The sequence below is a fragment of the Pecten maximus genome, chromosome 3 (genome assembly GCF_902652985.1).
Source record: "Pecten maximus chromosome 3, xPecMax1.1, whole genome shotgun sequence".
Classification (NCBI taxonomy): Eukaryota; Metazoa; Mollusca; class Bivalvia; order Pectinida; family Pectinidae; genus Pecten; species Pecten maximus.
The window spans coordinates 43,045,187-43,057,611 of NC_047017.1; the positions used below are offsets into that span (position 1 = coordinate 43,045,187).

Consider the following 12,425-nt stretch of genomic DNA (forward strand, 5'->3'; position numbering starts at 1 on the left):
GAATATAGCATTATCAGTTAAATACAAACTCAATGTTGTCCAATTAAGTAACATCCCATTAACGATATATAGCTTGAAATTTTTAATTCATATGACAATAAAATCGCAGCGTTAATATATAATTATGTGGTTGAAATATCTGTTTATGTTTAATTAAGTTCCTGTAAACTATCACAGTACAAGAATTTGGAGGAAGTTGAACAGTTGCTTTTCATTTGTTACAGTCATATTTACTTACTGTATATAGCATGACTTGTGTACATCACAGGGGACCAACATGAAAATGTCAGTTTGACAGTTTATACTAACATGAAAATGTCAGTTTGACAGTTTATACTATAGGTAGTGTACTAGGTGTATCAGTGTACTAGGTGGATCAGTTTACGAGGTGTTGGATCATGAGTGTACTAGGTGTTGGATTGTGAGTGTACTAGGTGTTGGATCATGAGTGTACTAGGTGTTGGATTGTGAGTGTTGGATTGTGAGTGTACTCGGTGTTGGATCGTGAGTGTACGAGGTGTTGGATTGTGAGTGTTGGATTGTGAGTGTTGGATCGTGAGTGTACTAGGTGTTGGATCGTGAGTGTACTTGGTGTTGGATCGTGAGTGTACTAGGTGTTGGATTGTGAGTGTACGAGGTGTTGGATCATGAGTGTACTAGGTGTTGAATTGTGAGTGTTGGATTGTGAGTGTACGAGGTGTTGGATTGTGAGTGTAAGAGGTGTTGGATTGTGAGTGTTGGATCGTGAGTGTACTAGGGTAGCACACCACAGTAAGACAGCCTGGCCATGGGCAATTTTTTTGTTAAGCAAATAACTCCTGTATTATGATATGTATAAAGAATGAAAAAATAAATGTACACTATAATTGGTATATCCAGTATGAAGTAGTACATACAGGCTTCACATTTATTAAAACAAAAATCAATAAATTGGTTCCGGATTTTAAATATCCGGATTTTCCGAACGTGTGTTTACACAGGAAATTTAGTTTCGCCTACAGCGCAAAATGGAAGCCCACAGAAAAGGTAAGATAGCGGAAAAACTTAATTTACAACATATGTCCAAACAAGATTAATTCTGTCTTTGGGATAGAGATATTTAATTTTAAATAGGTTTCAGAAAAAAAATTGTGTAGAGAATTGTGCCATTTTGGGTCAAATATCATAATATTTTGTAATTTTTGAGAATTTTTTAAGCTGTTACCATGGTATTCACAGCTCTAAAAATCACAGAAAATATCAGTTTACTTATCCTTCAGAACTCTATTAAAATTGCAAATGTTGTACAGATTTCAAATATATATACTTTATTAGAGGTTATATGTAAGGTTAACTGGCAATGTTTACATATCTAAAGCATGTGCCATATTTTTCAGAATTTGGCATTTTTACTGTACACTGCTACCTTATAAGGGCTGAAAAATGTTATTTTTTGGAAATTGTGCTTAATTATGCTTGATTAAGCTTCATTTTAGTTCATTATTGCTCAAAAATGCATAAAAACAATTTAAAACTTGTTTATTATCTGGCTTGTCATATTAGAGGAATCAAGGGAGGTAACTCACATATTTACCCATTTTAAGGGTGGGTTAATTAAGCATAATGTTAATGAGTCAGTGTAAATTGAAAAGATATTCTATGTTAAAAAAACAAACCCAAAATAACTTATTGGGTATCTAACAAACCATATAGACTGAATTCTGGTTTGTTTTACCTGATTTATTACCCCGTATCCATGGAAACTATTACACTAAGTGTTATTTTTTGAAATATTTGGTGAAACCATTATTTTCAATTTATTTATACATTGCAATTGGTAAACATGTAATTTCAATTGATGGAGTGTACGGTTGATACAATATTGTCAATTATTGTCACTTCCTTCGGTAAAGCAGAAAAAATAGCATTTTCCGCATAAAATGGGATCAGCGGACACTTTCATATGATCATTGGTACATATCTGAATTACCGGGGTGGAAACAGGTCATATGACTGTGATGTCATAGGCATGACATTTTGAAATCTTGGATGTCATGTCATGATTTATCAGTTAGAATATTGCATGTGTTGCTAAGCTCAGGTTTGGAAAGGAATTTGGTTATTTATTATGACACCATTGAGTATTTATGACGTCATAGATACCATCTGATGACGTCATAGTTACTGATGACGTCATGGTAACTATGACGTCATATTACAAGGCTAAATTTGATAGTTGTATAGTATTTTTTGCTTGATTACATGCACAGAGACTCAAAGTACCACATTCAACTCAAAACACAACTTTATTCAAGAGATATACAGAATTATGGGAGTTTTCATCTTTAAAATTACCTCCCCTTATTACTGGATTGGGAGAAAAAGTTGTCAAAATACACCTCTCAGGGAAATCAGCAATACTCGGTGACTATTAAAGATACACAGTAACCCGATATGTCAGTTTGTTCGTCGGAACATATTCTAGACATTCATGGGGTTTTTAGTAAAATTAGAATTAACAAAAGTGATGTATAAGGTAGCACACCACAGTAAGACAGCCTGGCCATGGGCAATTTTTTTGTTAAGCAAATAACTCCTGTATTATGATATGTATAAAGAATGAAAAAATAAATGTACACTATAATTGGTATATCCAGTATGAAGTAGTACATACAGGCTTCACATTTATTAAAACAAAAATCAATAAATTGGTTCCGGATTTTAAATATCCGGATTTTCCGAACGTGTGTTTACACAGGAAATTTAGTTTCGCCTACAGCGCAAAATGGAAGCCCACAGAAAAGGTAAGATAGCGGAAAAACTTAATTTACAACATATGTCCAAACAAGATTAATTCTGTCTTTGGGATAGAGATATTTAATTTTAAATAGGTTTCAGAAAAAAAATTGTGTAGAGAATTGTGCCATTTTGGGTCAAATATCATAATATTTTGCAATTTTTGAGAATTTTTTAAGCTGTTACCATGGTATTCACAGCTCTAAAAATCACAGAAAATATCAGTTTACTTATCCTTCAGAACTCTATTAAAATTGCAAATGTTGTACAGATTTCAAATATATATACTTTATTAGAGGTTATATGTAAGGTTAACTGGCAATGTTTACATATCTAAAGCATGTGCCATATTTTTCAGAATTTGGCATTTTTACTGTACACTGCTAACTAGGTGTTGGATCGTGAGTGTACTAGGTGTTGGATTGTGAGTGTACTCGGTGTTGGATCGTGAGTGTACTAGGTGTTGGATTGTGAGTGTTGGATCGTGAGTGTACTAGGTGTTGGATTGTGAGTTTACTAGGTGTTGGATTGTGAGTGTTGGATTGTGAGTGTACGAGGTGTTGGATTGTGAATGTACTAGGTATGTTGAGTTGATTACTGGTAAAAACATTGTTGCTGGTATGTATTGGTTCCACAACACACAGATGGCATTAAAGATCATAGACAACATCATTCTACTGTTTTTGGGTATTGGAACTGATAGCTTTCCAATTGTAAATATCAAGATAATTTCTTTTACAAATGAAATCCATAAAAAAGAGGAAATCATCCACCTTCTGAAAATACTATAGGGAATACACATACATTATACACAAACTAATACATCTAATAGAAAATTAAATTTTGAAATCAGAACACATAAATGTAAAAGAGACAAGAACCGTACAAACGCAGACCTCAAATGCACCAAGTTGTCTTTTAACATGTGAATGTCCAAAATTAATATTGTATACAGATTAAATTTGGAAGAAGTACTGTTTTTGCAGTAACATTGACCCTAAATTTCATATAATGAGGAGCATTGCTAATCACTGCAATTTCATAAATATATATAAATTCAAGAAATTCCTGTAAATTTATTTAATTTAATGAAATGTTTTTTGAAACATGTGGAAAGTATAACACAACCAAAATGAAGGTGTATACAGTATTAACTTTTTACTAAAACACTTGACAGGTTAGCAAAGATCTTCAGTAAGATATCAACTAGTCTGTACAGAAACAGTAACCTTGAACTTGGGGATTTGTTAAACCCTTGAAGTCCTACTGAATATCTACATATAACAGTGTATCACCATCTATGTTTCTGGAATATTTACTTCTGGGCTGTGAGATAATCTCTGGATAGTTATAGATATTCTGGGCTGTGAGATAATCTCTGGATAGTTATAGATATTCTGGGCTGTGAGATAATCCCTGGATAGTTATAGATATTCTGGGCTGTGAGATAATCTCTGGATAGTTATAGATATTCTGGGCTGTGAGATAATCTCTGGATAGTTACAGATATTCTGGGCTGTGAGATAATTTCTGGATAGTTATAGATATTCTGGGCTGTGAGATAATTTCTGGATAGTTATAGATATTCTGGGCTGTGAGATAATCCCTGGATAGTTATAGATATTCTGGGCTGTGAGATAATCTCTGGATAGTTATAGATATTCTGGGCTGTGAGATAATTTCTGGGTAGTTATAGATATTCTGGGCTGTGAGATCTCTGGATAGTTATAGATATTCTGGGCTGTGAGATAATCTCTGGATAGTTATAGATATTCTGGGCTGTGAGATAATCTCTGGATAGTTATAGATATTCCGGGCTGTGAGATAATCTCTGGATAGTTATAGATATTCCGGGCTGTGAGATAATCCCTGGATAGTTATAGATATTCTGGGCTGTGAGATAATCTCTGGATAGTTATAGATATTCTGGGCTGTGAGATAATCTCTGGATAGTTATAGATATTCTGGGGTGTGAGATCTCTGGATAGTTATAGATATTCTGGGCTGTAAGATAATCTCTGGATAGTTATAGATATTCCGGGCTGTGAGATAATCTCTGGATAGTTATAGATATTCTGGGCTGTGAGATAATCACTGGATAGTTATAGATATTCTGGGCTGTGAGATAATTTCTGGATAGTTATAGATATTCTGGGCTGTGAGATAATTTCTGGATAGTTATAGATATTCTGGGCTGTGAGATAATCTCTGGATAGTTATAGATATTCTGGGCTGTGAGATAATCTCTGGATAGTTAGAGATATTCTGGGCTGTGAGATAATCTCTGGATAGTTATAGATATTCTGGGCTGTGAGATAATCTCTGGATAGTTCTAATGAAGTTGGAATGAACAAGACACTCTGTGTACTACACAATAAAGGGTACCTGATTTGAAGTACGTGTGTACTAAAATACCAAATTTAAACCGGAAATAAAAGCGGACAGCACTAACAACCTTTGTCTGTGCTTCTATTCCAAATTAAGAGGGATCTACTGAACGAACATCGATCTGGTACCAAAACTGCTGTTTTGTCACATAAACAGGACAATCTTATCATTCAATTAAATAAGAATCTGTCTCGGGCTACCCACACTACATATATGTATATACTATACTATATGTGTACACACTATATATGTATGCATAATATTATGTATTAATTAAAAGTACAAAGTTAACTGTAAATAATTTGTAAATCTTGGAGTATGTATACAATACTGTAACATAAAACTATTCATCATGGCAGGGCCCTACATATTGAACAGTGAAGTGAATAGGGACTCACACAGACACAACCTCCCCCATTAGTAAATTGTTATATAATATATAAACTGTTATTAACCAAAATATTTTTTCAATTACTGTCCCAGTGTGACCTTGGACCAGTTAATATAACCTTGATCCATATTAACAAAATAAAATCAGGAATCGAAGCTGGTGTTACAATATTATGGTAAAAACGAATTCATTATCAATAGTATGCCTGGATCACACACTATCTGCTTTTAGAAACCCATTAAATTTTGATCACTGGCCATCAAAAATTACAAAAGTTTATCTTCAATAGTTTTCAACTAGACAAGTATGATGTATTTCATTATACATCGCTTTCTAAAAACAGCCTGTTGTTGATAGGATGAGAATTACTGTACTGAAGAATGATTGATTGTAACATGAGGTAGGGTTGGGATATACTGTAGTATCAGGAAGGGATGGGACATTCACTACTTACTGCTTTTTGGACCAGTAAATCCCAGTTAATTGGCTGGAAAAATGGATGGCCTGTGATCTCCTTCACATCGGCTTCTCCACCACCAAGCCTGAAAAGGACAACATATATAGTCATTGCTACACAGCAATTCTTCAGTAAACACAATGAACACAAACAGGCCCCAACAAAACCATGATCCTATATATATATAGCTAGTAATATATAAATGACAGTGACACAAATTTCATTTTTCATTACAATAGGTTTTCTATTTGTAATATTTTTTTCCATTACAATTAGTTTTTTCAAATTACAAAAAGTACTTTTACAATCTTTTATATAAAACATATTGAGGAAAACTATACATGTAATTATCTTTATTTTTTATAATAGAAATTTCTAAATGAGTAACAACGACAACAGTATGATATTAAGCAATCAGCTTTTCAGTGCATACTTATTTCTTCTTTTACTTTCCACTACTTACATAATGGGAATGATGTCTTCCTTATAAATCATTTCACTAATTGAATACTACATCTACCTGATCCTTGACTGGACTTCTGTTCCACCCCTAGATTAAATAACCAATGGAAATGATCCACTAGATTAAATAACCAATGGAAATGATCCACTAGATTAAATAACCAATGGAAATTATCCAAAGTTTTTATCCCACACCTACCTCTTCTTTGGATTTTTTATTAACAATCCTCCCAGCAGAGTTGTTGCTGCTTGTGTTAAAGTCTTTGGGAATCGTACATCCTCCACAAGAATCAGTTCAAACAAAATGTCATGATCACGATTGTAAAATGGTAAACGTCCGCACATCATCTCGTACATAACCACACCCGTACCCCACCAGTCCACAGCTCGGCCATAGTCGTTGTCCTCCAGCACCTGGCAGTCATAAATACTTTAACCATCGCACCATATAGCATTTATATTCTATGTCATAGCACTATCTATAAAGCTGGTATAATGTAGTTCAGTCACATCACCACCATATTGATTTATACATCATGATCATGAATAATAAAACATATATGACAAATTCAGAATTCAGGAAAACATTTCAGTTTTTCATTATAAAATCAATTTCCATATTAACATCAACTTATCAATGCATAATCAATACCAGCACAATGCTATGTATCATGTCTGTCAACCTAGCTTAAAAATCAGAATCCTGTATGGAGACTCACAAACTCTATGTATGATAGAACCTCTGGTGTGGGGCAACACAAGATTCACAAAGGAAGTCAATTTACAACAAAATATTTTCTATTGGGATACAAAGGGTCATTGTTTATATGCATATAAGTTATTTCTGAATAGATAGTATGAAACAATCCTTTAAATATTATACAATGATGTTAGCTTTCCCACCTCTGTTTTAATATTAAACTGTGCAATATTTTAATTCTAGTGGACTCTTCTATGAACTACCTACTGACACTGAGTATTCCATTGTATAAGATATTTACATCTGGTGTTATTACTCTCGAATGTGAAATATCTAGAGACACTGGGTACTCCATTGTTTATTAAGATATTATCCTAAGTGTTAATACTCTCATGTGAAATATCTACTGACACCGGGTATTCAACTGTTTAAGATATTTACCTCTGGTGATATTGGACTCTTACGTGAAATATCTACTATAGTAATCTACAATCTAATTAAAATCAGACTTGTAATTTCCGTTCCCCTACGATACACTGCAATACAAGATCTAACAACACCCTGTAGGAGGTCCTTTGAGCTTTAAATATAAGCCAATGATAACTGTTCAATGACATCATCAGTAAACCAATGACAAAACAGCCTTATACGAGCCTTCGGTTGCGTCTCCTTAGTATTGAAGACTCAAATCAGCGCTTGATTTGAAATACGCAAAATTTCACAAACATTATTGGTAGACTACTCAAATGGCTATGATAATAAAAAAAAGAGTTGCTAATCCTCTGGACGTTACATTGAAAGAAGAACAGGAAACAATTAGGCCTATATATTGTCTTGTCGACAGGACGGACTGTGTTGACAACTGGATTTCGAAAACCGTTACCGTACATGTTGATCTCTTTCAAACTATTTTTTTACATGACGCTGCTGTCTTCACCGTCTCTCTCTCTCTCTCGTACGATTAAGGAAAAATGTCACAGGCAGCATACGTTTGTAAAATTATAAATTTGTTTAAGTGTTCTCAGTGAGGCGGAGTGAGTGAAGCCATGTTGTTTACCGTTGCTATCGACCATCAGAATACCTCGGGAATGTTACTTAAGTATTTATACTTCCGAAGAATGAAATCACACCGAAAATTTCATAGGCGATGAGCTGATTGGCTGAGCTCATAGGTCATCCTGAAATGACCTCCTACGGGGTGTTGTTAGATCTTGTATTGTAGTGTTTCGTAGAGAAGCGGAAATTACAAGTCTAATTTTAATTAGATTGTAGTAATCTTCTATGTGAAATACATTAACCTCAGGTGTTAACAATCTTATATGAAATATCTACTGACACTGGGTATTGTATTGTGTAAGATATTAGCATACTGACACTGGGTATTCAACTGCTACTGACACTGGGTATTCAACTGCTTAAGATATTAACCTCTGGTGATATTGGACTCTTATGTGAAATATCTACTGACGCCGGGTATTGTATTGTATAAGATATAACCTCTGGTGATATTGAACTCTTATTTGAAATATCTACTGACAACGGGTATTACATTGTATAAGATACTTACCTCTGGTGCTAAATACTCGGGAGTTCCACAAAATGTCTTTGTGCTGGCTCCAAAAAACATCTCTTCTTTACATAGACCAAAGTCAGCAATTTTGATATGTCCATCTTTGTCTAGTAATAAATTTTCCAACTGGAAAATAAAATTTAAGTATTCATCTCCTTCTTGCATATGATATAATTCAATACCATGATTTAAATTGGTTAGACATTGTTGAATATATTAAAATATGTTGAATACATTCATGGGACAATTTAGCCAAATAAATGAGCTATTAAAGTTGGCCAACCTGGAGGCAAATTATAGTTGGTACAAAATAGCACAATATTGAATTGATGGAACTCGACTGTATTACATATTCATTGGCATCATATCTGACAACCTCAAATAAGTTTTTTTTTGTGCAAACTGCTGAATTTAAACCAAATAGGTTTCATAACATCATACACATACATAGTCTTTTGTATGTAGGTCAAAATGGGTAAACAGCTACAACATGTATAAGAATATAACCCTGTTGTTAAGGATTTGTAAAATCATTGATTCATATCTTTCAAAATGGTATGAATTGTCCATAAGGAATACCAAACTTCATTTTAATGAAGCATTTTGGGACACACTTAATGTAAACACTTCTAAAGATTGACCCTTTAGTAGAATCTTTCCCTGGGTTAAGGTATCATTTATACAGCACACCCAGAACTTACAGAGTGTTACATAACAACAAACCTTCAGATCTCTGTAGACTATATTATTTTCATGAAGATATCCTAATGCAGAGATTATTTCTGCCCCATAAAACCGTGTTCGGTCTTCTGTAAATACTCGTTCTCTGGACAGATGGAAAAACAACTCTCCTCCATTCACATACTCCATCACAAAACACAGTCGGTCTGGTGTCTGGAATGAATACTTGAGTTGCTGCAAAAGACAATGGTATACCATATTGTAAATTAATTAAATGACTATTATAAAATGTATCTTGGTGAATTACATAAAGACCAGTAGATTTCTCATTTAAAATTGATTAAGAATACAAGAGGCCCAACGGACCTGTATCTCTAACTTATGTTGCTACTTATAAAAAGATTACAATAGTTGTTCATTAAATTCATTTATGTGGATCCTTATCTTAATTTCTTGTCCCTTCTTTCCTCTACAATGCATGCTACAATGTTTCCAGAAAGTGCTGGTCAGTCTTAGAATTATTTATGTACAACAAACCTAGGCCTGTCAGTGATCAAGACCTGTAACTGTGACATTGAAGATGGACAGTTGTGGTACAAACCATATCACACGTTAATCAAAACATGAGCTCAGATGTTGGTGCCAATAATGATCTAGAGATGTAAAAATGGGCATATGTCTCCTCTTACTAAGTATAAGAAACTTTGCACTCAATTTTTCTTTGATGTATTTTACTATTCAAAATGTACTCCCAAGACCAAGACAAAAATTGTATTCAAAGTTTGCACTTAATTGACCTTTGACCTTGAAATGAAGGTCACAGTGACCTGATTACAGTATAATGTACAATGTTAGTGGGTGATGCAAACAAGTTTCAGGTTTCATGAAAATATCGCCAACTGTTTTAAAGTTATGCACTGGAACTAAAACAATATGTCCTCCTCTAATTGGAGGAGAGATGTAATAATCAAGCCCAACTCACCGTTAAAAATGGATGTTTTGTTGTCTGTAGAACCCTGTTCTCTGTCAAAGTGTGTGCCACTTCATCCTGATAAGGCAACCAAATCGAAAATAAGAAAGAATGTAAGGAGTCTAACATTTTTCTTTAAATTAATTATTACTGATGACATGATACCTCTTCTTGATAATTCTTCATATTTAATGAAGCTATGAAGCAAACTGTTTTTGTAAAGTAACAAAGTTATGTATTACCAAAAGGGTAACTTGTGACTTCATCAAATGGAGTTTCAAGAATAAGAACACTTGCATAAACTTGTCCTTTTAAACCCAAGAGTCAAACATGAGAGTTAGACACTTTAGGGGGTTTGTTAATCATTGTGTAGACATATTAACAGCAATAGGCTGATTACAATTATTTGATACTGATATTAGATTTTATTCCAGAAAACTGATACTTACTTTCTGAATGATAACTTGTTTTTTGAGGATTTTGATGGCATACAGTTGATTGTTGGCCTTCTCCTTACACAGGATTACTTTTCCAAATGTTCCCTTCCCCAATACCTTGAGGAAGTCAAAATCATCCAAGGTCTGGAGAAAAGTACAAGGTTTAAATTTAATTCTTATCCTTTTCAAAGATATAATCAAAGAAAGCCAATAAATTGGTAACAATTTTTTAATTTATTTAATTTTATACATCAAGATACATTTAATGCTATTGGAACTATTTTAACATACATTGTATTGGATATACCAGTAAGTGAAAATGATTAAATATTTAAATCAAATTTGTATCACACAAGAAATAATTTATACCTGAAACTGCTTGAAGAGAAACTCTATCTCATGAACCAAACTGTGCATCTTAATCTGTATTTGATCAGACAGCTGCTCGATATACTGATCACTTTGGTTTTAGTGTAAATGGTGAAATGAAATGGTGTTATATTATTAATGAGCCTAGGCTGACAACCGTACCACTTTCTTTTTTGATTTATCAAATACAGTTGCTCCTCCGTCATCTACACCCTTCATATTGGCAGCAATAGAGCGGATGGCCTCCATCCACTCCTGACGCTCATCTGCACTCTCCACACAAAACATGCGCTCCACAACCGTCGTCCATTGTAGGCCGCGGATTATAAATGTGTTTGGACGGGGCTTCTCCTGGGGCATAAGCTGACAGTCTGTAAACAAAATGTACGAGTAAGATTTAAGTGATTCACTATAATATGTTGATGAAGGAAACAATACATTAAATTTTGTTTTCAGAAAAAAGAAGTATATGGAATAGAATATTTAGAAAAGGATTATATCTCTGGCCTATATCTACACCATTATCATGTCATTTAACACATAGGCTACTGTTATACACATTTAATACATCCTACCAAATAAAGCATATCAGATCTAGATTTACCTGTAGTACCCAAAGGACATAGTGCAGGTATATTTCGGATAAAGTCTTACCTCTGTTAAGCTGCACCATATTGTGGGTACATTTAAGATATAGTCATACATCTGGTACATTGGGACATTGTACTGTGGGTACATTTCAGATATAGTCATACATCTGGTACGTTGGGACATTGTGTGGGTATACATTTCAGATATAGTCATACATCTGGTACGTTGGGATATTGTGTGGGTATACATTTCAGATATAGTCATACATCTGGTACGTTGGGATATTGTGTGGGTATACATTTCAGATATAGTCATACATCTGGTACGTTGGTACATTGTGTGGGTATACATTTCAGATATAGTCATACATCTGGTATGTTGGGATATTGTGTGGGTATACATTTCAGATATAGTCATACATCTGGTACGTTGGGACATTGTGTGGGTATACACTTCAGATATAGTCATACATCTGGTATGTTGGGATATTGTGTGGGTACATTTCAGATATAGTCATACATCTGGTACGTTGGGATATTGTGTGGGTACATTTCAGATATATATAGTCATACATCTGGTACGTTGGGACATTGTGTGGGTATACATTTCAGACATAGTCATACATCTGGTACGT

At 34.0% G+C, this 12,425-nt stretch overlaps 1 protein-coding gene across 3 annotated transcripts in view; it reads right to left on the minus strand.

Annotated features, from left to right (window-relative positions):
* Positions 1–12,425, minus strand: part of LOC117324271 (RAC-beta serine/threonine-protein kinase-like) — a 57,836-nt gene that overhangs the window by 25,436 nt on the left and 19,975 nt on the right. For all 3 annotated transcript variants that reach the window (XR_004531948.1, XM_033880054.1, XM_033880053.1), the window contains exons 4-10: positions 11,363–11,571; positions 10,844–10,975; positions 10,407–10,472; positions 9,467–9,658; positions 8,741–8,869; positions 6,673–6,887; positions 6,009–6,096 (exon numbers count right to left, since the gene is read on the minus strand). Coding sequence is in view for 2 of the 3 variants with exons in the window: in XM_033880054.1 (XP_033735945.1) it covers positions 6,009–6,096; positions 6,673–6,887; positions 8,741–8,869; positions 9,467–9,658; positions 10,407–10,472; positions 10,844–10,975; positions 11,363–11,571 (1,031 nt within the window). In the remaining variant the exon portion in view is untranslated. The remainder of the gene's footprint in view (positions 1–6,008; positions 6,097–6,672; positions 6,888–8,740; positions 8,870–9,466; positions 9,659–10,406; positions 10,473–10,843; positions 10,976–11,362; positions 11,572–12,425) is intronic.